Source organism: Lycorma delicatula, chromosome 2 (assembly GCF_047948215.1).
Source record: "Lycorma delicatula isolate Av1 chromosome 2, ASM4794821v1, whole genome shotgun sequence".
Taxonomy (NCBI): Eukaryota; Metazoa; Arthropoda; class Insecta; order Hemiptera; family Fulgoridae; genus Lycorma; species Lycorma delicatula.
This window is the reverse complement of record NC_134456.1, coordinates 113,222,052-113,249,800: the sequence shown is the minus strand read 5'-3', so window position 1 is coordinate 113,249,800 and position 27,749 is coordinate 113,222,052. Positions and strand designations below refer to the sequence as shown.

Here is a 27,749-nt window from a genome sequence, read left to right as displayed (position 1 = left end):
ATATAATAGGTATATTAAGAGATAGTAATTATAAAATTATTTGAGCACATATTTATATAGACATTGAGTGCAGATGCAAAACTTTGTTTAGGTTTTGTTTATTTAAAAATTCATTGCAGAGCAATATTTTTTCTGCAGAAGAAAATCTGTTGTGTTTTAAATAGAATTGTGAGAAGATATTTTTTTAAGAGGTTTGGTAATTTATAAAACATTGCAACAGAAACATTAAAAAACCCTTTTAGAAGTATTGAACATAAAAAGAATTCAAAGTATTGGGTTATACAAAAAAGTGTTACTGTCTTCTAATAGAAGTGGATATTATTATTTAAAAATAAGTGACTTCACTTTTGTTTTTCAGCAATAACTGCACATTGATAAATAAAAACATACGGATAAGTTACCACTTTTGATTTTCTTAATCAGTCTAAATGATCCATATTTTTAGGTTCCAAATAATGTCATAATGGTCTATTTTTACATTTTGAAAACTTGTTTTGACTTGTTTGAAGAATCTCAATATGTGGTTACATTTCAGGCAGGTAAGCATTATAAATATTTAAGAGTAATATTAAATATTTAAGCACATAAAACATTTTAAGTATAATATTAAGTACAGTATTCCATCATACATATTTAGTACATAATTATTGCATATAATATTTTTTTCTAAACATCTATTTCATTGAAATTTTATCAGATTAACATATCTCTATAGTATTTTAACAATTAACCTGATTTACCAAATAATTAGTGATAACCAGCTTACTGTATTTTCATACTGTACTATTGTTGCATGAAAATGTTTTATATTGATATTGAATTCTATTAATCTATCTATTTTATAATAATCATAATTTTACTTAATGTTTTTTTCTAACTTTCATATAAAGAATGCTTAGTATATATTATATCTACAACATAAAATTGGAGAATTGTTTGTCAAGCTTGTATAATTTTCTACAATTACATTACTGTCTCTGCCTCTACCTATGAAAAAGAGTTAGTTTTTGATATAATGATATAGAAGCTGAAAAATATCAATCATAACTAATGTTTTCAGTAAGTTATTCATTATATTTATTTCAATTTATATTACTGTAATCTGAATAGAATTATTTAAACTCTGTTTCAGTTACAAATTTTTCGTTTACTTAATTATTTAGGTTCAAAATTATTTAGTTCTCAGTGAAAAACTGCATAAGCTATCTTTCCTTTTTCGTAGTTCCGCTAAAACTGTAATTTTCCTTTACACTCAAAAGATCGCAGCACCATACGGACTAATTTATTTAGGTTATCGTTACAGAACATAAGAAATTTTCGATTTTAGAGGTTAACTCGATCATTCCTACTTTTTGCCTCATAATACGTGTATTTATTTAGCTTCTTAAAATTCAATAAATTCGTCAGTAAAATTCCAACTATTACTTATATTATAAAATTTAAATATAACCAGTCTCTTCTAAATACGATTATGAAGTTTATAAATGATAATGTTTATGATTATTTTTAATGTCTAATAAAAACTGAAAAAGTGCTCTTCATAAGTAAATATAAAAAATATCTATCATTGACTTGCTGGAATTTGATTTACACATTACACGTACATACATTGACAATATTACGATAGCATAAATTTGAAGCGTCAAACCTCCACTTAAAATGGCGGTTGGAGCACGTATTGACGATCTTGTACAATCTGTGTCATTATATACAGCTAGACCATTATTTACTCATGGAACAATTTTGCCATTTATATTTTTATATTTATCGTGGTTGTATGTGTGGATATTTGTTTGCGGAATTGAAGACTTTAATGAAGCCGGTTTTGTGGGAATGGGGTTGATTGGTTTGCTACAGATTTTTAGTTGTTTGTGCTGTTATTGGTCTGTACACGTGCAGTGTTTTCTAACGTGTCGAAAAGTAAGTACATTCATCTCCGAAATTTTTATTTGATAATATTGTGTTAGCTTTATCTTCTCATTCGATTCTTTTGTGACCATCTTTTAAATACAGATTGCAATCATAACCCTATCATTTTGCTTATCACTTAGATGATAATAATACACGTTTGGAATCTTGTGCAAGTCCATCTATTTCTTGCGTGGCATAATCTCCACTAACTTAGTAAAATTTAAATTGAATATTATGCCTATCTTGTTGCCTGTTTAGTTGAAATTGAAATTATGTTCATAAATTAGATAAATCAAACTATTGGAAATTATCAATAAAAAAAAAAATCCTTATTACATAACTTAGTTTTACATGTATGATTTAATTCAAGATTAGCGGGAAATATTAACTTGAATGATCAGAATTTATAGATTTAGCAGATTTTTCATTAATTAATTTTTTTTTCCAGTGAACAAAATTTACATGTACAATTCCTTGATTTTCTAAAATAAAGCATTTTAAACCCAAGCGTCCTGACTGACTTATTTGTTTAAATTATTATTCACAAACAATTAACTACTAAATTATTTGTGAGTTCATAATAAATGTTAGAAGTCCATATGTTATCAAAACGTATTAGGAGATTTTGTAGTTATTATTTATAATTATTTCATTATTAAACATTTGTAATATCCCTCCAACCTCACTTCACATCATTTACTTGCTGAACAAAGGTTTTGGTAATAACTGGAAACCATAAAAAAGTAACGTTTTCCTCATTTTATGTGAATAAATCCCATGTTACTATACTTTACCTATACTGAAATTGTTTTCTCGTAATATGTGTTATTAGTTACAGCACTTAATGTTTTATTATTGTTAGCAATGTGAATTAATGAATGATTCAAATATAAAATTTTTTTTTTTTTTTTGCTTCAGTCATTTGACTGGTTTGATGCAGCTCTCCAAGATTCCCTATCTAGTGCTAGTCATTTCATTTCAGTATACCCTCTACATCCTACATCCCTAACAATTTGTTTTACATATTCCAAACGTGGCCTGCCTACACAATTTTTTCCTTCTACCTGTCCTTCCAATATTAAAGCGACTATTCCAGGATGCCTTAGTATGTGGCATATAAGTCTTTCTCTTCTTTTAACTATATTTTTCCAAATGCTTCTTTCTTCATCTATTTGCCGCAATACCTCTATTCATTTGTCACTTTATCCACCCATCTGATTTTTAACATTCTCCTATAGCACCACATTTCAAAAGCTTCTAATCTTTTCTTCTCAGATACTCCGATTGTCCAAGTTTCACTTCCATATAAAGCGACACTCCAAACATACACTTTCAAAAATCTTTTCCTGACATTTAAATTAATTTTTGATGTAAACAAATTATATTTCTTACTGAAGGCTCGTTTAGCTAGTGCTATTCGGCATTTTATATCGCTCCTGCTTCGTCCATCTTTAGTAATTCTATTTTCCAAATAACAAAATTCTTCTACCTCCATAATCTTTTCTCCTCCTATTTTCACATTCAGTGGTCCATCTTTGTTATTTCTACCACATTTCATTACTTTTGTTTTGTTCTTGTTTATTTTCATGCGATAGTTCTTGCGTAGGACTTCCTCTATGCCGTTCATTGTTTCTTCGAAATCCTTTTTACTCTCGGCTAGAATTACTATATTAGCAGCAAATCATAGCATCTTTATCTTTTCACATTGTACTGTTACTCCGAATCTAAATTGTTCTTAACATCATTAACTGCTAGTTCCATGTAAAGATTAAGAAGTAACGGAGATAGGGAACATCCTTGTCAGACTCGCTTTCTTATTACGGCTTCTTTCTTATGTTCTTCAATTGTTACTGTTGCTGTTTGGTTCTTGTACATGTTAGCAATTGTTCTTCTATCTCTGTATTTGAACCCTAATTTTTCAAAAATTCTGAACATTTTATTCCAGTCTACGTTATCGAATGCCTTTTCTATGTCTATAAACGCCAAGTATATTGGTTTGATTTTTTTTAATCTTCATTCTACTATTAATCTGAGGCCTAAAATTGCTTCCCTTGTCCCTATACTATTCCTGAAACCAAATAGGTCTTCTCCTAACACTTCTTCCACTCTCCTCTCAATTCTTCTGTATAGAATTCTAGTTAAGATTTTTGATGCATGACTAGTTAAACTAATTGTTCTGTATTCTTCACATTTATCTGCCCCTGCTTTCCTTGGTATCATGACTATAACACGTTTTTTGAAGTCTGACGGAAATTCCCCTTTTTCATAAATATTACACACCAGTTTATATAATCTATCAATCGCTTCCTCACCTGCACTGCGCAGTAATTCTACAGGTATTCCGTCTATTCCAGGAGCCTTTCTGCCATTTAAATCTTTTAATGCTCTCTTAAATTCAGATCTCAGTATTGTTTCTCCTATTTCATCCTCCTCAACTTCCTCTTCTTCCTCAATAATACCATTTTCTAATTCATTTCCTCCGTATAACTCTTCAATATATTCCACCCATCTATCGACTTTACCTTTCATATTATATATTGGTGTACCATCTTTGTTTAACACATTATTAGATTTTAATTTATGTACCCCAAAATTTTCCTTAACTTTCCTGTATGCTCCGTCTATCTTACCAATGTTCATTTCTCTTTCCACTTCTGAACACTTTTCTTTAATCCACTCTTCTTTCGCCAGTTTGCACTTCCTGTTTATAGCATTTCTTAATTGCCGATAGTTCCTTTTACTTTCTTCATCACTAGCATTCTTATATTTTCTACGTTCATCCATCAGCTGCAATATATCGTCTGAAACCCAAGGTTTTCTACCAGTTCTCTTTATTGCGCCTAAGTTTGCTTCTGCTGATTTAAGAATTTCCTTTTTAACATTCTCCCATTCTTCTTCTACATTTGCTACCTTATCTTTTTTACTCAGACCTCTTGCAATGTCCTCCTCAAAAATCTTCTTTACCTCCTCTTCCTCAAGCTTCTCTAAATTCCACCGATTCATCTGACACCTTTTCTTCAGGTTTTTAAACCCCAATCTACATTTCATTATCACCAAATTATGGTCGCTATCAATGTCTGCTCCAGGGTAAGTTTTACAGTCAACGAGTTGATTTCTAAATCTTTGCTTAACCTTTCTTAATCTTTGCTTATCGCCTGGCTTTTTCCAAGTGTATATTCTTCTATTATAATTTTTAAGTTGGGTGTTGGCAATTACTAAATTATGCTTCATGCAAAACTCTATAAGTCGGTCCCCTCTTTCATTCCTTTTGCCCAGCCCGTATTCACCCACTATATTTCCTTCCTTGCCTTTTCCAATGCTTGCATTCCAATCTCCAACTATTATTAAATTTTCATCTCCTTTACATGTTTAATTGCTTCATCAATCTCTTCGTATACACACTTTACCTAATCATCATCATGGGCGCTTGTAGGCAATATTAAAATAAATGGAAACAAGTTGTTTTGTATATAAATAAATGTAGTTTTATGTATATTCCAAAATGTTTACTTAGAATTTAATTTTGGCGTATAGTTTTATATATCATTTATATTTTATATATAGTATATATATATATATATATATATATATATATATATAATCTTTATAATATTTTGAATGAATCTTGCTCCTTTGAGTTACAATTAGTTATACATCTTTTTCCTCTGTTCATGTAAAAGTTAGAATTAATAGTTGGATTTATAAAGAACAATTCCATGTATTAGAATATGATTTTTTAAACCAAAAAAATTTTTTTAAATAATTAGCTTTAAAATATACAGTTGTACTTAATAGTAATTTTTTTTTTGAGATTGGCAGTATCCACAAAGTACATATGAAACAACTTTGTAAAAAGCACTGATTTCTGTCAGTGATGGCAGGTCTTAATGTTAATGTTACCCTAATTTATATGTTTAATGAAGTTAATTTTTGTTAATTTTACTAGAAATTTTTTTTTGTAAATTTATTGAGAAAATACATTTTGGAAACATTAGTTTGCATAATCCTGTTTGCAGTGATGCTGTTTTCCTTACAGATTATATAAACTTGAATTAAAATGTACATGTTTACTTTTGTTTCTGCTTGTTGCTGGTGATCTGTTTGCTTCAGTTATGTATTTTATACCCATAACTTATTGATACATGAAAATAGCTTACTGGAATTTTAATCAGTGTTTTTTATTTATTATACTGGAAGTCAATTACTTACTAAAATCTAGCGTTAATATTTCTTAACTGAAATGACTACCAATAAGAGAATTACTTATATGTATGTGACTGAAACTTGGTGTAAGCTCTTAGTGGAGATGGGATACTCAGAATTATCTCAACAATGTACTACAAGCACCATCACTTGACTGTACAAACTTATCAAAATCCCTTGTAGGTATTTAAATAAATACTCTACCACAGATGTCTAAATAAATGCGTGTAGTGTCATTTCTTGAATACAACATTTAACAGAATTTAACTTGTGATATATTTCTTAAATATATATTTTTTAAACTCTGATTTAAGTTGTTTCTTTATTATATAAGGATGCTGTATATGAATCAGATTTACATTTAACGTTTTAAAGCAGAATCCATATTTCTTCTGTTACATTGAGTCATCAATAATGAATGTGTTAAGAAATATTTTTTATTTTTTTAAATAAGAAATTGTTTTTGTATTTTAAAGATTTTTTTGTTGTAGAAAAAATTATTCGTGTTAAAGCTGTGACGATTTTATTAATAGTAATTTAGTAATTTGTTGTTCTTCAGTAATTTAAGATGTATGTTATTGTTTTAAAATATGTTAGTGCTTCATTTTCAAAATAAAGTGCAATTTAACGACTATGTTCTTATTATGAACATAAGTCTAGTATTGTTGTGTTTCAAGACTGTTGGGATGTGAGGTGTGCTCATAGTAACAATAATCAAGAAACTAGTGTTAAATATAACATAATCTGGATAATTCAAATTTATCAATTACACTGGGGAACAAAAAATAATTTTTTGTCCCAGGAAGAAAATTGTGATTCGGATAGTATTTTTTCTCCTGAATTCAAATATGATATCGGTTTTTCCCCATCACGCAAGGTTTCTAAGAGACAGGAATTTGTATTTTCAAATATTTTAATACTTTCTGCATTCTTAAATACGCATTATTCAAACATTTGACATTTGAAACTAAGAAATGATGGTTTTCTGCTATATTTTGCCTGTGGAGCATCCCTCTTGATGGTCCAACAATAATCGGCCAGCATATTAGCATTCCATTTGCTTTGATATCTCTTTTCCATAGCTGAAATCTCCTGATGAAAATGTTCCCCATGCTCATCGCTCACTGTGCGAAGATTTTCTAGGAAGAAATCTAGATGTGAGTGCAGGAAGTGTACTTTTAATGACATATTACAACCCAAATTGTTATAACATTTGTTTGACAGTATCATGGTAATTTTCTGCCTTTTGATTTCCCAAAAAACTCTGAGTAACATTTTTGAATGCTTGCCAAGCTGCTTTCTCCAGTGGATTCAATAGTCCCTCAAACTTTTCATCATGAATTACTGATCGTATTTGTGGACCCATAAATATTCCTTCTTTAATTCTTTTGCATCACAAATTTTAGGAAACTTCTGTTTCAAGTACATGAAACCAGGAGTATTGCCCATGGCCTTGACAAAATTCTTCATTAATCCTAGATTGATATGTGACGGAGGTAGATTCACATTTTTAGGATTGCACAATGGGTCATGTTTCACATTTTTCTGTTCAGGAATGAGTGATTAACATTTAGGCCTTTCTTATCTTATGAATTGTTTTTCTCCTGCCCCTTCTATTCCATTCACACAAAAAAACAACAGTACTTTGTGTAACCAACCCGAAGACCAAGAATAAGTAATAATAAGCAATAATAATAAGCAATTACCTTAAATCACCATAAATATTCCATTCATACACTGTATATTGAAGCTGTTCCAACAGAAATTTAAAGTTTTCATATGTTTCTTTCATACTAGCAGAGTGAGCCACAGGTACTGATGGGAGTTTTTTGCTATTATGCAGAAGCTCAGCTTTTAAACTAACTTTAGAGAAATCAATGAACAAGTGTCATTCTGTTGGGTTATATTCATTACAAAGTGTCTCTCCATATGAGAAGAAATATCATTACAAAACACTAAACCATTTTCTCCAGAAAAATAGTCTTTAAATTTAGAATGGCGATTACGATAAGTACATATCTTTGTATTCTTTTGAAGAAGATTTCATTCTTTTAGCCGGGAAGCAAACATTTCAGACTGTTTTTTGGATAACTTTAAATCTCAAAGATTTTCGTGAGTCAGTAAATAAGGCTCAGATAAACTGCTTTGTTCAAAAGTTATATCACCAGAATCTGTTTCTTTTTCTTCCTTCATCTAATGTCACATGTTCTGGAGGCTTTGGTATGGGCAATTCTTCGCATTGTGGAACTGGTATCGTTGCAGATTGCAAGTTAGGGTACACCACTGTATGTTTTGATTTTTACATAATCCTTTTAATGTTTGTTAAGCAGAAATAACAGAAGAGTGATATTTGGGTTAACTGTGCGCCACATCCTTATGGTTTGCATATGTTATGCGTTCTTGCCTCGTAAATTTAAATTGCCCAGAAACATCCGTTGAATCCTGAGCAATGATAAGGAATGGTTAGGTCAAGTGTTGTTATTCCTGTGGAGTATAAATATGTTTCTTAAAATCTAATATATATAAAGTTATAAATGTAATGTTCACTAAGTTCTGGTATTTGTGTTATATTTTTTATTCTTGAGTGAAAGTTTTTTTATTATTTTATTTTATTCATTGCAGTTTAAAACTTAGAACTTTAATTTTATCTGTTTATTGGCCCCTTACACCCCTCATTGACTTTGTTAAATTTTATTTATGCTTATTTAAATTTATATTTTTGTTTTTGTTTTTATTTTGTGTTTTTTTTTTAAACAAATGTATTTTATTGTTAGGATTCTGATTTTGATATTAGTTGTAAGTTTTTAGTGGTATTAGTTTTGAGTATTTAGTGATATTTTATCTGTGGTTTTAAGTTTCAGTTGTTTTTTTTTAATATATTTTAATTTTAAACTGGCTTTAATTTTTAGTCTTTTTTAATTTATTTTTCTCATAGTATGTTTGTTCCAGGCGATGATAACGCCAAAGCATTTTTCTCCCTTCAAAAAAAAAAAATTTGAGGTTTCATGCTCATCATAGTCTTAGAACAAGCTATTTTTTAATTTTGTGTTTATTATTGTACTGAAGCCACGAATTTACATTGCTATCATTATTCAAATCAGAGCAATCATCCATTTAGTAAACATTATTAAAGTAATTCTGATGACCTCCAGGCCATTAGTTGCTGTTGTTTTTTTACAGATAAAGATCATAGTAAAAATTATCTCTCAGGATTCTTTGATAATACGTCATTTTACTTTATGGGATGTTGCAACCATGCAAATGACATCTTTAACGTTGATATGCTTAAAAACTTCTTAGGCTTTTCTTTCTTGTTCATGTTGGTGGCCGTAGATTGACAATTTTCTTTAAGAATTATTTTTTTATCCACAGTTAATTACTTTTAGTACCCCTAAGTTCCATAGGTTATAAACAAACTACACACATTAAAGGGTAAAGCAAAATTGATGCATGGGTAATAATATAACAGTGGGTTTAATCCCTCAAGATATTGTGAATTTAAACATTACATATAATTAGGCTGAATGCAAAATTAAAGACTAATTTATAATGATTAATAATAAGACTGTATTTTATTATTAATACCTACAATTTGATTTAATGTTATGCATGGATTTGTAAGTACAACATAAGTCTCTAGTATTTTAAAGTAATTACAGTACTATGTAATTTAATATAATATAATCTTTATTGAACCAGTATCAGTATCCAAACATTAAGATAACAGCTAGTAATTTTATTAGATTGTTACTTGTAAAAATAAAGAAAATTTTTATCGCTTATACAATTTCTGTTAGAAAAAAAATTAAAAAGTCATGGAAAGATTTATGTAAAAATCCAGATAAACTGCATTTTACATAGAATTATACTTTATTTTTATTTTTCAGTGTACTTTTAAATTAATTTAATTAAATTAGATATTTTTCAATATTATTAGATTCTTGTAGTTTAACTAATAAACTGTTGTAAAATATATCAATAAATAATTTCACATTTAAGTTGCAAGTTTCCTGTTGAATTTTAATTGCTCATATAAGCATTTAAAGACCTTTTTTAAATTGTTTTTAAAACTGTTTTTTTTTAAATTGCCTTTTTCCAAAATTTTACAGAAAATATTGATTTATGTTTAGTAAAGAAAAAAAGAAATATACATATATATATATATATATATATATATATATATATATATAATACAAAGAGTGTGTAATAGTGTAATATTAAATAGTGTAAACAGTACTCAGAATTTAATTGGTAAAGAAAAATTCCATATTTAGTTTTTGGTAATTTTTGGACACTTGCTATAGTTTTCTTCAATTAAAAATAAAGAAATTATAAACAAGTAACAGAATGAACCAGTAATAATTGTCAAAAAATAAAACCTTGCTTAAATTTCATTTAATGAGCCAGTAATCAGATAATAACTATCTAAGCAGAAAAGAGTTACGATTCTCTTATGACATAGTTCTTTTGGCTAAGATAAGTTAGAAATATTGAATGATATGGATTTATTTCTAAGGGGGTATTCCATTCCAATTAAACAAATTTTAAACATTTTATTGCATCTCTATTTTTGATTTCGATATTTGATATATGATAACTACCTACCTACCTTGCAGTGGCCAAAAAATATTTTTTTATATTTTTAAAAAGATTTTTCTTGAGTAACTGTTTTCTGATTTGCCAGCAGGTAAAAACAGTCATTTTTGTCACTTTTTCTCCATGAGCTGTAGCATTCTAATTTTACATTATACAGAGGTTGAAAAGAGCTTTTTGGAAAGAGTAAAGATGGAATTTCATCTTGGTGTACTCAAAATTCATTTTGTTACATAACCAATTATTGTATGTTTACTGAAGTTATATTTAAAAATTGTTGTTTTCAATTTTTTGGCCCAAAATAAATGAAGTGCTTAGGGTAACAGACCTGTTTTTTACCTTTTAACTCTTGGGTACTAGTACTAATAAAAAAATTGGACTGTTACTGAGTGTCCATTAAAAAATAATGGCTACCAAATTGTAAGATTTTGAAAATATCTCATTTTTGGTGCCCAGAAACCACATGTTGGGCAGTGGAAAAAATCTGAAATTTTTATAGTAGTAAGTACCTTTTATTTACTTTGAAAGCATATAAAATTTATTTTGTTACTCAAAGGCGTTGATGAGTAATGAAGCTATCAAAACCGCTAAAAAAACATCCTTCTAACTATGAACAATGTATCCAAAAAATTCACAGCATGTATTTTTTCAGATAATAATGTAGATCTACTATACAAAATATTTTGATATATCTATAATGAGATAGCTTATATTCTAGATAGTTTGTTATGTAAAGTATGATTCATACATACAAACTTGTGTTTAAACATGAAAGTGAATATACGTGGAAACATATATATATATATATATATATATATATATATAAATTTTTAGAAGGCTCGGTTACTGTTTTGATTTCAATATGATATGTTGGATTGTTGCTAGTGTTAATACTGTGGTATGTAATGTACACTTGTATATGAAGTAATTTTATTAGCCATGAACTTCTCTTTTATGTGATATCTTTTATTTTCAATTTTACTAATTAAAGAATTTTTTATTTTAGCTAAGAGAAACTGGGATAAGACACAGTGATTTGCAATTGTTAGTTTTATAATTTATACTATTTGTATTGTTACTGTAAGAACCCTTGCATTTTATAAAAATGGATTATGGAATGTTCAATTGGCATTCACACTGAAACAGTCTGTCACAAATTGACTTACAATAGATCTTCAGTATTGCATGATATTTTCGAGTTTACTGAACAGCAGATAACATTAATATCTTTAAGAAGTCGATGTACTGAAACAAAAAATATCTGTACTTTTCGTAAAACCGAATATTTAGATAAATATTTTCATATTAATGGGAAAAATTGCTCTTATCCATTTAGCTGTCACACTAAACCGGTTAAGAAATCTCGAGAAATTATCTTCGAGAAATATCTTTGACACATTCAACAAGCAATCCAAATTTAAAATTAATTCCAGGCAGAGCACTGTGTACAAAATGCTTAAACAAAATACAAAATCCACAAGATGATACAGAAAGCGAACTGGAATGTCAAGTTATACTTGAGCCTCAATGTGTTATAGTCGAGTCTGTGAATAAAGCTTGTTCAGCACTTGGGATTTCTCCCATTAAGGTTCAAATATTATTGAGCAGAGGAACCAATTTAAAAAAAATAAAGTACAGAAATAGCAGAGTCGGTTACCAGTAAATTAAACAATTACTTTGATTTAAATATTTCTACAGAAGAAACCAATTTAATAGCACAAAATTTTGCTGATTTAGGTAGGGAATATGAAGAATTAATCATTAAAATGAAGAATAAAATGAAAACAGTTACATTAACCCAGGAAGAAATTAATATTTCAAGTTTATTACCAAGCAGCTAGAACATTAAAAAATTCAAAATGAGTTTAGTGTGTCAGTATTTAGCCTGTCAATCCAAACAATTAGTTAAAACAAGTGGAAATTTGCCACATGCGGCAAAAAGAAAAACCCAGTGATGCACTTGATAAAAATGTTATTAAATGTGTCCAAAATGTTTACCAGAATGATAAGCACAGCCGAATGATGCCATGCAAGAAGGATTTTGTCTCTATATGACAAGCTGAGGGAAAGAAAATTAATATTAAAAAAAGGCTTATCTTTTGTAACTTAAAAGAATTGTATGCACCCTTCAAAGAAAAACCTAATTTAAAAATTGGTTTTTCAAAATTTGCTAATTTAGGACCTAAATTTTGTGTTCTGGCCGGTGGGTCAGGTTCTCGCCCTGTGTGTATGTGTGTTGACCACCAAAATGTAAAACTCATATTATTTGCTTTAAAAATGAAATTTGATTATAAAATTCTCCTTTCACCCTTAGTATGTGATAAAGAAAATGAAATGTGCATGTTGTCACAGTGTGAAAAATGTCCAGGCAGTAATGAAGTGCTCAGATTACTACAAGAGAGCTGGGATGATTTTGATTCTGAAATTATCTTCAAAACAGTGGGCTTCTGTTGACCGTTGTGAACTAACTAGTCAAATTCTTACGTTTGAAGAGTACTTAGATAAACTTACTGAAAATTTAAATAATCTAAAAAGGCATCATTTTGTTGCAAAGAAGCAAGCTAATTTCCGCAACATTAAAAAGTAAAACTTGTTGGAGGTTGAATGTATTATAATGGGAGACTTCTCTCAAAATTTGCCTTTTGTGATACAGGATGAAGTCGTCATATCACTAGTCAAAAACTTATACCACAGTACATCCATTTTTCATATATTTTAAAAATGAAGGAAAATTACAAAGCCAAAACTACTGTGTGTGATTAGTGAGTACTTGAAGCACAATACCACATTGTTATTCTGCTTCCAAAAGCAAGTTATAAATAAAGTGAAAACACTGTTACCATTTGGTAAACAATTTTTTTATTTTTCTGATGTCTCCTCAGTCTAGTATAAAACAAAAAAAATTGTGCTGCCATCAAGAAGATTTTGAAATCGCATCTGAATGGCATTTTTTTGCCTTGTACCATGGAAAACGACCATGTGATGATATTGGTGGAACTGTAAAAAGGGCTGTGACTAAAGCAAGCCTTCAACAATCAAATTGTTACACCTTCTGAAATGTACAATTATTCCAAAGACAATATTAAAAATATAACATTTATTTTCTGCTCTAATAAAGATGTTCGAGAGACTGAAGAATACCTCAGTTTTTGTTATCAGTAATCACAACAAACCCAGAAACAAGAACCTTTCACAGTTATGTTCCAACAAGTCAGAAATGTATTCTGAAAGTCCAGACAACCTCTGAATCAAAAACATTTGCTAGTATCAGCATACATGGACATTAGTGTTTCTGATTGCTTTATAGGTTACCAAAGCCAAAATGTAAAAATGATGTCTGCTGCGTATACGATGGCAAGTGGTGGTTAGGCGAAGTCATTGAAGTCAAAATACATGAAAATGAAGAGGAATATTGAATACACTTTTCCATCTTCAGGGTCGTGGTGCTTCAGTCAAGAAATCATTGAGGGATAATAAAACATGAGTTCAACTGGAAAATATTTTAAAGATTCTCATGCCTACAGAGCTTTTTTCTGTCAACTGCTGGAAGAGGACACAACATTACACCAAAGATGAATGAGGACTTATCAGTTCTACTCAATAAAAAATGGCAGGAGCACTAAGTTATGTTACTTAAATTTATTATCAAAAAGTATAAGATTTATTCATAACTTCCATTAGCAGGAGTAAAATAAGGTAAAAGTGAATTGAACAACTTGTTAATGTATTTGAATTGTTTATCATTTTGTAATTATTATTTATCATTCTGTAATTGGCTATTTATTAATTATCAATTTATTCATTCTAATGAGTTTAGTTGTAATTTTTATAATCTGCAAAAAATACATAACCTCAGCATTTTTGGATAATGTTATTTACGGTTAGAAGGAATGGTGCTTTTAGCAGTTTACTTGGCTTCATTACTCGTCAACCGTTTTGAGTAAAAAAATAAATTTTATATGGCTTTAAAGTACATAAAAAGTACTTACTGCTGTAAACATTTCAGGTTTTTTCCACCTGTCCCATATCTAGTGTTCGGGCCCCAAAAATGAGACATTTTAAAAATTGTACGATTTGGTGGCCATTTTTTTCTTAATGAAGGACACTTGGTAACAGTTCAATTTTTTTTTATAAGTACTTCTAGTACCTAAGAGTTAAAAGGCAAAAAAACAAGCATGATAACCTAAGCCCTTCATTATTTATTTTGGGCCCAAAATTTGAAAAAAAAAACAACAGTTTGTAAACATAACTTCAGTAAATATTACAAGATTTGGTTATGTAACAAAATGAATTTTGAGTACACTAAGATGAAGTTCTACCTTTACTCTTTCCAAAAAGCCCCTTTTAATCCTTTGTACAATGTAAAATAAGAATGCTACAGCCCATGGAAAAAGTGACAAAAATGGCTGTTACATGTTGGTGAGTTAGAAAATAGTCTATTACTAAAGAAAATTTTTTTTAGATATAAAAAAATATTTTTTTGACCACTACAAGGTGGGTAGTTATCATATACCAAATATCATCAAAATCAAAAATAGGTGATTCACTGATCATTTGTTGAATTAAAATCGAATACCCCTAAGAGAGAATTTTAATTTGAAAATAAAACTAAAACAAATGTGAAGAAATGTTACAGAAAAGAAGGATAATAAATTAACTATCAATCTAAGGAATAAAATATATACCAGAAGTTAACAAATTTTGTTGTTTAGGGAGTAAAATTGCAAAGGATAGATGAAGTAGGTAACAGAAGAAGACTGGTACAAGTAATGAGATCTTTCATGCAAAAACGTTTGTTAATTTATATAGAACTAATAACTGTAAAGGAATTCTTTCTAATTGTTCTTAAAATATAATTCTTTACCATAGATGTGATTCTTGAAAATATTTGTGTGTAGTTACCTCTTTTTTTGTTAGTGAAATGTGAACAATAGGAAAAGAAAATCTTTAAAGGTTTCTAAATGATTTTTTTTATATAAAAGATAAATTTGTTTATTAGTTATTTTATAAAAATATTCACAAATATTTTTGAGTAAAAAAAATATTTGTACACAGAACTAGTTAGTATTTTTACATAGTATTATGGTTGTAAATACAATTATTACCCTTTTCTTTTTAAATTACAATAATCATTTGCTTAAGTTAACTAGTGATACGGAATTATGTTTAATGTTTAGGAATGAACTAAGTGACGTTACTTACTATTAATTATTGTGCAATATCCTCAAACAGTTATTTTTAAAGGAAAAAGCAATCGTGATTTCTCTGAAGATATTTACCAAATCATTATTATCTTTAATTATTTATTTAATAATGTGTTTTCTCTTGTAGTTATTTCAACCAGTGTGCTATTGTAGAAATTGTTAAGAGTGAGTCAATGATCAAATTCCAAATTGAAAAATAATTCAGTTTGAAAAGAAATCATTTGTGCATTTCATCTGGAATACAAGAGAACTATTTTTTATTGTCTAATGCATATTATTTATTAACTAATATCCCAAGCGTTTCATTTTGATTCAAATGACAACTTATTTGCTCAAATATTACTAAAAATTAAAAAAAGGTTTGTCATAATTTACAAATGACAAAAGAAAAAATTGTGATTAATTAGTGTTAGGACAGTACTGTTTTGTTTTATTTTTTTTTGCTAATGTTTATCAACATAAATGAATGTTCAGTTCATTCTAAAATTAATTAGTGAGTGAAACAATACTTTGCAATAAATGAGGTTTAGCTGTTTGTCTTTTTACATAAGTGTGTCACAAGACAAAGTACAGTGTTAGCAACATTAACCCACCGGGTTGGTCTAGTGGTGAATGCGTCTTCCCAAATCAGCTGATTTGGAAGTCGAGAGCTCCAGCATTCAAGTCCTAGTAAATTCAGTTATTTTTACAAGGATTTGAATACTAGATCGTGGATACCAGTGTTCTTTGGTGGTTTGGTTTCAATTAACCACACATCCCAGTAATGGTCGAACTGAGACTGTACAAGACTACACTTCATTTACACTCATACATATCATTCTCATTCATCCTCTGAAGTATTATCTAAATGGTAATTACCAGAAGCTAAACAGGAAAAAGAAAGAAAAGTGTCAGCAACATCAGGGTTGTTACTGGTTTTTTTTTCTTTTTTCTATTGGTATTTCTTAATTTATTCATGTAAATTCAAATGTAAAATGTATTCTTATAAATAATTATTACTAAAATGTAAATATTGTTTTATTTATTTTATTATTATTTATGTTTTGCTTACTTTAATTATTATTATTAAATTGTAAAATTATTTTAAAATTAATGGTAGGAAGTGTAATTTATATTCTTAGTTAAAGATTAAAAACAGGACATTGTTCATTATAATGATCTTTTAATAAATGTTTTGGCTACCCTAATTGTTTGCGTTAGAATTAAAATTAAAAAAATTTAAGTTCTGAAAAATAATTTGTTTATTAGGTGAAGAAAATCATTTTTATTCTGGTGTGATACAAGAATAATAATAATCATGGGTGATAAACCTAATAGGACTGACCCAGTTGTGACACTGTAATGAGAAAGGCAGCAAGAAACGTCTTCATTAGTTTCTCCTACAATCAAATCACAAAAGACAAAATGTTACTAATCATGGAAACAAAATCTGAGAGAGGAGGAAATTTACTCTTAAACCGCAGGGCCTCCTAGGTTGTCATCCAACAAAATCTCTGTTTTATGAACAAAAAAGTATTTAATATAAGGACTGGAGTGTCATTAGCCAAGCAGAAAAATTAACATATGTAGTCACAAAAATGAATTGATTGAACATCCTAGGTTTAAGCAAAATTTGCTGGGTAGATCTATGAATCACTTAGAGATGAACCAGCTTGCATTAAAGTAAATAGATGAAGTACCTATTAGTAACATAAGATATGCCATCGATACAGTCTTGTTTGCAGAGAACATTGAAGACTTCCAAAGAATAACAGAACTTGTAAAAAGAACCACCTACTGCATGGATTAAATATGAACCCGAAGAAAATCAGAAGCATGTTTTTCACTAAATCCTCAAATAGTAACAATATGCAATTAAAAATACATAACGCTTGCATCGAGCCAGTACATAAATACAAATATTTAGGAACATTGATTAACAGTAGCAGTGAAAATAATGAGGAAATAAATCAAGGATAGAAATGGCCCTCACACAGTACATTCCATAATATGAAAAAATTATGCTGTAAGTATCTAAACACTAATGATTGATACAGTTGTATATATATATATATATATATAATTTTTTTTTTATCAGCTATTAATATTACCATAAAAGAAGACTTTTGAAATCTTTGCGATGTGGTTATTCAGAAGTGTTGTAAGTAGTCTGGTTAGTGAAGGTCATCATGAATGAAGAGCTCTTTTGTAGAATATCAACAAAAAGACACACAAATTTGTGTATTGGGCATGTGATAAAAGGGATCTATGTCTTCAACCAAAACACAGATTAAAACAGTTTGGTCTTGTGATGAGAGGAAAATATTATAGACTTCTGAAAGTGATTTTTCAAGGAAAGTTTATTGGAAAGCATGTGTAGGACAATGAAAAATATATCATGGCTGTGGAACATCAGAAATTATACTTCAAACCAATTATTTAAAGCAGCAGTAAATATGATACAAATATTCATGATGGGTTATGACCCTTGTTTGAGAATAGCAGTATAAGAATAAGGTTCAAAGTTACAATGTTATAATTTTGTTTCTTAATCCAACTATAAATTAAAAAAAATCAAATTGTAGTCTCCTAGAGAGTAAACGCTTGACTGGTAAGCATGAAAAAACTGTAACAACTCTTCACAGGTAATAAATTATAAATAGAATATTGAAAAATTAATATTGTAAATTATATTGAATATTTTTATTTGCTTAGTCCTTAACACAAACCCTAAAAGTACTACCAGAATCTGCATTTTTCAAACAGTTATACATATTAGTATACTAATAATAAAAAGTTGTCTAATATTTTATTTCATAAAAATCTTTTAATCATATGATCAGCACCTGTAACAAAGAACAATTGAACGGATATGGACATAAATGTATAATCCTCTTTGAGTAGGCACAGATGAATAGAAATAGTGTTATTTCATTATGAAACTTATCTTTTTTTAAGTGAAGCGTACAGAAAAGGTGGGACAAGGTATTTATGCATATTATCCTAGAGTAAGTGTTAAAATTAATTTTACTAAAATAGTTGATTCTGTTGTGTGTTGAATATTACTGCACAGATTGATGGAGTAGATTTTACATAAAATAAATTATAATTTAGGATAAAAAGAGGGAGGTTATTGAGTGCATTAAGTGACAGGCAGGAAAGTGCTTGTTTAGTAATCTCTCCAGCAGGAAGCTCATTTTATTTGTTTATCATCAAATCATTTGTTTTTATTCATTGTTATTAGTTCTTAATACTTGATTTTTTTTTAAATTACTGATTGTTCGATATGGTAAATAAATCAGGTAGTACACCATTTAAATGTTGCATTTTCTTTGTAAAGATTTAAATACTACTTCATCATTTTGGTGTTTATCTAAATAGAATAATTAGAATTATTAGTTATTATGTGATCGTGTACAAATTTTGTTGAATTAAATTTTTTGAATAAAATGTGATCTTATGAAACTTTATGACAATTGGACATGTAATTTAAAATTTGTTTTAGTTTATTATTATTTTTTATTATTATTATTATTATTAGTTAATTTTTTCTTCACTTAATTATTCACAATTTTATTTTGAAAAAACTATTTGATGTGAAAGTCATATTTAATAGGAATGGTTTGTATGTGTATGCGGACATACATGTATATATATTTCTTTGTTTATGACTTAATTATTCTTTTGTGAATATAGATTATAACCAATTACTTCTCTATAATTTCCTCACTTTGGTTGTTTAATATTTATCTTTATTTAATTGTGAAACTTGGTCATTATTTGATAAAAAAAAATTCTACGTGCTTTTGCTGAGGAAAAAATACCTTCTTTATAATTACCTGTCACGTGTATGTACAGTTTGTTATTGTTATTAAAAAAATTAATATTTTCTATAACTGATGTCTCATCCGGTATAAATTTCACTAAAATAAAAAATGAATTTTTTTTTCTATTACAGTAAGGTAATTATTTACAATTAGGAACTCGCCTCCAATTTTGATGAAATTTGGAATATATCTTATTTATGAACTAAGTTTTTTGTTGGAAATATCTTTCACTCGAGTTACATTCCTCATAAGTTGGACAGTATGCTTACCAAAACAAAAATGTTTCAATTCAACACTACACAAGTGTAAAATACGTTATTTTTGGACTAAATAATTTGGTTGAGTTTATTCATTAATTTAAGACTGAGGTGAGATTCACTTAAGACTAAATTAAGTTAGTTCACATTAGGTTAGTGAAGTACAAGTTAGGTTAAGTGCCGGCCTCCATGGCGCAAGTGGTAGCTTCTCGGGCTTTCATCCAGAGGTCCCGGGTTCGAATCCCTGTCAGGCATGGCATTTTCACACATGCTACAAATCATTCATTTCATCCTCTGAAGCAATACCTAATGGTAGTTAGGTTAAGCGCAATATATATTATTTACAGAGTAAATAACTTTGCTTTAGTGAAAATTTAATTTTAGTTTAATTGGCTGTAGGTTAAACCCACCAGGTTGGTCTAGTGATGAACGTGTCTTCGCAAATCAGCTGATTTCAAAGTCAAGAGTTCTAAGGTTCAGATCCTATTAAAGGCAGTTACTTTTATATGGATTTGAATACTAAATCGTGGATACGATCAGTTAACGATTTCAATTAACCACACATCTCAAAAATGGATAGATAGATAATATTTAGAGATAGATAGATATAATTGTGAGAAATTATTGTGTTTGGGAATGAAGGTAAAGATGATATTGTAAGGTTAGGAAATACGCCAATATTATACAGTGCTTTGTCAGCTCATACTTTTCTAGTGTTTAGTATGGACTTGCTCTTTGTGAAAGGTTTAAGATGATAAAAACTCTCCTGCCTAAGAGTAGGAGAAGAAGGCAACTTTCTGATGTTACATACATTTGACTGAAATCATTTGTAAAAGTTAAGTTTTAAATGTCAGTGTTGGCAGACTTGTGATTTATCTTTACAGGGTAATTAGTAAATGTTACTGCGTGTTGCTGTGGAGGGTGTATGTAATTGTTATATTTTAAAAGCAGTTAAAAATTGCATTTGAACATTCTACAAGTAGATCATTTTTTGATCAGAACAATTAAAATATTCCAAGGGTATTTTGTTTGGTGAATGAGTTCTCTGTGCAATCTTTTTGTTTTTTTTTCTGAAGGCTACATTGTATCCAGATTTTTTTAGTTTGTGAGATTCTTCTTTGTTAATTTACAGGGTGGTGTTTGAAATTATCCAACATTTGTTTTTGATAATAATTGTTTATATTAATATATATATATATATTTTAATATATATTATATAATTATTAATGTGTTTTTATGTTGCCAGAAGTGATAGCAGTTCATGTATATTAATTTCTTCTCTTTTCGACTGCGCTGTTTGTGTATCATTTCAAGATTGCTGACAAAGGAAGACTGACTGTTGAACAGCGCATTTAATAACACTGTTGAACAGTGCTTTTAAATGAAATGAAAAGTGTGATGCTTACACAAAGATGGTTTTGTTTCCCTTTTCCAACTCGGTGGTCACCCTCATTTAAAACAATACATAAACTTTATGAAAAATTTAATAGTCTTGATTCAGTATTTGAGAGTAAGTGCGAACAGCCTGCTGATGTTTGTTCTTCACAGAATGTCGAAGCTGGCAGAGCAGCATTGCTGAGGAGCCTGGGCAAATCAAGAAAAGCAGCAGCATGACTTGGGATTTCTAGGCAATCTGTGCAGCGAATTTTAAAAACTGATTTACATTTGTATTTCTTAAAAATAACAGTTTTGTGTAAATTAACAGTTTGCAACAATCATCCAGGAATGGTATTTGCTGAATAGGCCGTGTACAAAGATGTATTGTTAAACAATGTTTTGTTTTCTGATGAGACACATTTCCACCTAGATGGGGAAACAAAATAAAATGTCATTATTGAACAAAATAAAAAACAAAATGTTAATTTTGTTAATAAAGAAAATGTAATTTTTGGCGTTTTGAAAATCCATACGTGCTTAATGAGAAGGTTCATCATGCTCTAAGAATTACAGTATGGACGCTATCGCAAGTCATGGGGAATAGGGCCATTCTTTTTTGGACAGTGAATACTGAACGTTATCTAACCATGCTGTATAATAATTTTGTTCCTCAGCTTCTTGCAAAAGGGTTTCAATTAGAAAATGAGCAGGATGGAGCCAGACCGCACACAGCTGATGTTGTTTTAAACTTTCTGCATGAAACTTTTAACGCAAATGTAATTTCAAATCAATTTCCTAATCATTTTGTGCATGAACAGAACTGGCCCCTGAACAGTCCTGATTTGTATCTGTGTGATTATTTTCTTTGGGGGTTTCTAAACGAAAAGATTTTTGCTAAACGTCCTTGTACAGTGATGAAACTGCAAGAGTTGATCATTGAAGCATGCAATGAGGTAACCGAGAATATGTGTTGTTGAGTTATTAACAATATAGGAGTTCGTGTTGAAGAAGTTGCTAGACATAATGGTGGTCATTTGAACACGTGATAAGCAGAACATAATTTCCAGGTATATAGTAAACACGTTGTATTGCGATACAAATAAATATTTTTTAACAAAATCAAATGTTGGATCATTTCATGCTTCACTCTAAATGAGAATTTATAGTTTTATATGTGTTAGTGCAATAGCATTGACCCATAATTTATTTAAGAGATATTTTTCAGACTTGCTTTCTCCAAGAGAAATGATCTTTACTATATAGATAGTCCTACTAGTGAGTGGAGAAAGGTTTATGTGTAGGGTTGAATATCACTAAAGTTTGATGAGCTTAGCATGATGTCATTCAGCAATAAATTTAGTTTATGAAGAAAAAACAGGAAATCATTTGGTAGTTTGTCTTGTTGCTGATACAACAGATGGGACATTTACATCTAAGCTTCTATTTTTGACCAACGCAGTTGTAAATGTGGTATGTAATATGATTATTTTCGAGAATGACTCATTTTCAGTTGTTACTTGTATATCGTATAAGATCACACTAGTTACTGTTCAATTACGGTGTGTTAAAAGTTTTTTCCAGTATGCTGTTTCTTCTTTCTTTATGTTGCTTCTATTACGTTTTTCTGACTTAAACTTTCTGTTTAAAAATTTTTAATTTATATAATGTTTTTTTATTTGTAGGCCAGTAATCCTGAAGAAGCAAGACTGGCAAAAGTTGTACCTACTGAAAACAACGGATCTTCAGAATTAGTTAGATTACATAGATATAAAGTAAGTGGTTTGTAAAGTTTATTTTTTACAAGTAACTGTGCACAGATATTAATTAAAAATTTGCCCTCTTATATTTTCATATCCAGTTACTTTGTTAGAATTGAGTAAGTACATACTTCTTAAATAGTAGTACATACATCTGCATATCGTAACTAAAGCTGGTATAAAAAAAAACCTGAATGATTTTTTTTTTTTAAAAGGTTAGATCAATCCATACTAAATCACTTAATACAAAATTAAAATGTTATTGGTAAAATTTATTTACTTTTTATTTTTTTGTCATAGAATCTTAGACCATTTAGAGAGTTGAAAACAGAATGTTTCATATTTTTTTTATTTTATGCAGGCACACCAGTGAATTTGGCACTTTTTTAACTGTAAAGCCGAGACTTAGTTAATATAAGGACAGGATAAGTTCAAAAAATCTGATATAGTCACCATGTGACTTTCCTTGTTCCCCTATTAAATTACATATACACAATTTTTTTAAATGAAAGGTACATAAAATTTTATTTCATTAATAAATTTTGATATTTTTCATAATTTTTTTTTATCGTTAATTATTATTTATTGTAAAATTTTTCTTACAATCAGAGGTTAATTATTAATAAATCAGTATAATACTTCATTTAAAAAAAAAAGTTTAAAAAAGGAGATGAATTTGGATTTGAACCGATGTGCCTTCCCCTTGTAAGATCCAAATATCTCATTAATTAAAATTTTATTTGGCTATAACTCTGGAACCAATGAAAATAAGTACCACTTATGATATGTCATTGAAATGCTCTCAATGAGGGCTTATTACTGCAGTTAAGAAAAAGTCCAAAATCCAGATTGTTTTTTAATTTTGGGCTTTTTTGGACACATTTGGTCCATTTGATTACAATCAAAAAGGAAGGTGCACAGCTAGATGTTAGAATAATCTTAAACTCAAAATTTCAACATCCTACGGCTTATCATTATTGAGTATACAAGATACATGTACATATATACGTACTTACAGACGTCAAGACAAAACTAATCAAAATGGATATTTCTGTTGAAATCTGAAAACCAAAATTTTTCCCAATCACAATACTTCCTTTACTTAGTACAAGGAAGTAAAAATGTTATGAAATTTACACTGTAATATAAAATTTGATTATTAAATCATTTGAAAGAAGTTAAAATTGAACAGTTATTCTTCAAAATTTATTTTACTTAAAAGCATTATATAAAAACTGTATATGGTGTTTACTTATTTATAATGATACGTATTGTTTATTTATAATCTGTATCTTTTCATTTTTGAAAAATATAAAAATTCTCTTATTATGTTTTTAAAGGTGTAATTAAAATTTTTAAATTAGTATAGTTCAAACCAGGGTACAAACTCTTGGTAACATACAAATTTGAACAATCTTATCAATAAATTTGAAGGAATTAATTATAACAATTAAAATAAATATTTTGTTTTGATTAAACAATTGTTTAAATAGCTTTTTGAAATGTGACTTTCATGTCTAAAGCTGCAAATTCAAGCAGCATCATGTCACTTATATAGCTCATTTCTGAATATGTAGCTTTCCACAGCAAGTGATCAAAGTGAAGTAAATGATTATTGTTAGAACTCAGGGTATCTAAATAAAAAAATTAAACTATTTGTCAGTATCATAAAAATAAATAGCTCACAAAATACCATCATACTTTTGGAAAGAAATTATAGAGAATATTCATTAAAAAACAAAACAAATTATAAAAAAATTCCTATTTGAAATGTTTTGAGAAATACTTTTTAAGCACAAAAATGTTCTTGTTAAATTGATCCTGGGTATTTTATTACGCTCTACCAATATGAAATTGGTTAGATTTCATATTAGGAAAATACGTTTTAGGAAGAGAATTCAGCCTTTGCAGTTATTTATTTTTTTTTTTTATGTATCTTTACATATATCTCCAGCTTCTAAAATAATAAAATTAATTAAGAATTAATCAGCCAGTATTAAAAAAGAAAGAAAAAATATTGCTCAACATTAAAAAAAAAAAAATTAGAATCATCCTTTACTGAAAATGTTAATCTAGATGAAAATGAGTAAAATTAAACTACTTCAAAAACATTGTTGAATATTGGAAACGTAATTGAAAATTTGAGAGAAAAGTCTATGATAGTAGCAAGTACGAAAGTCATTAGTCTTTAGTCTTTTACCTAAAAAGGTCTAAACAGAAAATTTGAAGAACTTAATGAAACAGATTACTTAGTAAGATTAAGGACTTAATGAAAATACAAGGTATACTTTCAGACCTTGCTTATCACAGATTAAATGAAACTGTTTTAAATGATGTAACGAATTTTATCAGGATGATAAAAATAGTAGTTTATATCATCTCATAATAATAAATTTGTTGATCTGACATTAAAATAAAATTTAGCGGTCACAACTTTAAAATTGTCATTTGTATGTATAATTAAGATTATTTATTTTAATTTATTAAGATAAATCAATTTTTTTTCTACCTAAAGCTGTTTCTCATTTCATGTGATTTATTTGAAGAAATTAATTAACTTCAACCAACTAGATTAAATGTTTTACAGTTGTTTGAGGTCCTGTCTGTCATACCACAATTTTCAACCTCCTTTTTAGAGCAGTATATATAGTTACATTTATATTTTTATTTATTAGTACTTTGTTGTCGTAAGAAAACATTGTATTTATGTTTTTCTCCTTTTTCCAAAGGCAGTAACTAAAAATTCAGATTGGAAATTTTTTTTTTAAATTGCAGGTTATTTAACCAATTTTTTGCCAGTGGTGCGTAAACGCACCTTTTTCTAAAATGATTTTTTTATAAATTTCTAAATAATTTTCTTCACTTTTTACAATTTGGCCTTACTTTGTTAAGTTCTTTGATCACCCTAACATAAGTTATAATTGATTACATTTTTAGTCTTGTTTAGTCTTAACATTTTATTGAATTGATACAGCGTTTCCTTTTGCTATTAAATTTTGATTACGTATTCGGTATTAATTTTATAATTCATACAAATTTACTCAAGAAATATCTCAAACAATATTACATCGTCTTTTAATATAGTGTTTATTTACTATGTACATGCATTAGTTTTACAAGAGTCGAGTTGATTTCATTATAATTTAAGTATTTTTTAAAATGTGGAATTTTGAAAAACCGCTGACACTTGATCACTTGAGCAGTCCATTTTAGATGAAGATGAAGATAACAACATATCGCAAGCAACGGCTATTGACGTGACTTATATTCCACCTAAAGTTGATGAACTTACAGATGAAGAAGACTTTGATGACAATTTGCTAATCAAGACCAATTTGCTAATTCTACATTAACAACTGATATATAGCAGGTACATTTGAGATTCATGTACATTCAGAAAAAGACATTGATGGTGAAATATCAAATTGCAAGGATAAACCAAAAAAATCTAAAACTAAACCCAAAACAAACATTCCAAAATGGGAAAAAATTGAACCAATTTATAAAGAATTGCCAATTTCAGTAGAACATAGACAAATAGAAATTTTAGAAAATAAACTGACAGGAAAATCACCCCTTGAAATATTTTTCCTTTATTTTGATAATGATTTGCTGAATATGATTTTAGAGTTCAGTATAAAATATGCACATGACAACAATCAGCATGATTTTTCTTTAAATTGTGCGTTACTAAAAAGATTTATTGCAATTTCGATACTGACTGGTTATCATATGTTACCTCAAACAGAAATGTATTGGAGTAAGGATGAAGATAAGGTTGTTAAAATAGTCAGAAATTCAATGAGTCGTAACACCTTTAGAGCAATAAAAAGGAACCTGCACCTTTCCGATAACAAATTGCTTGACAAAAACGATAAATTTGCAAAAATTCGGCCATTTTTTGATGAAATAAACAAATGTAATTTACAGTTTGGCGTTTTTTCTCATAATTTATCTATTGATGAAGAAATGGTGCCATATTTTGGTAGGCATTCAGCAAAAATGTTTATAAGGGGAAAACCAATCAGATTTGGATTCAAGCTTTGGTGTTTATGTAGTTCTGATGGGTATTTGTACCAATTATACCATACGGAGGTGCTAAAAAAGAAAAACCTGATTATGGTCTGGGGGACACAAGTAGTACTCGATCTGTTAAATGTTGTATCCCATCCGAACGAGCATAGAATTTATTTTGACAATTTTTTTTTCGACATATGATCTATTTAAATTACTCAAGGAAAAAGGATATTTTGCTACCGGCACTGTCAGAGAAAATAGGCTTCCTAATTGCCCACTAAAGAGTTCAAAAGTATTGCAGAAGATGGATAGAGGTACATTCGATTTTGCATTTGATAAAAAAACTAGTTTTGCAGTAGCTAGATGGAATGATAATGCAGTGGTGACAGTTGCAAGTAATCACAATGGAATTTACCCATTAGCAAATACAAAAAGATATAGCAGAAAAGAAAGAAAAGATATAACTATTAGTCAGCCATTAATGGTAGCACAATATACAAAATTCATGGATGGTGTGGATTCTTGACCATGGCATTGGAAACTATAGAATAAAAGTGCGTGGAAAAAAGTGGTGGTGGCCATTGTTTACTAATGCTATCGATTCTGTTATAGTAAATTCGTGGA

General features: G+C 28.7%; 1 protein-coding gene across 1 annotated transcript in view; it reads left to right on the top strand.

Moving 5' to 3' along the window:
• Positions 1-1,646: 1,646 nt before the first annotated feature.
• LOC142319145 (endoplasmic reticulum transmembrane helix translocase) overlaps positions 1,647-27,749 on the top strand; it is an 86,048-nt gene continuing 59,945 nt past the window's right edge. The window contains exons 1-2 of the mRNA XM_075356109.1: positions 1,647-1,920; positions 23,034-23,123. Coding sequence (XP_075212224.1) covers positions 1,660-1,920; positions 23,034-23,123 — 351 coding nt within the window. The 5' untranslated portion in view covers positions 1,647-1,659. The remainder of the gene's footprint in view (positions 1,921-23,033; positions 23,124-27,749) is intronic.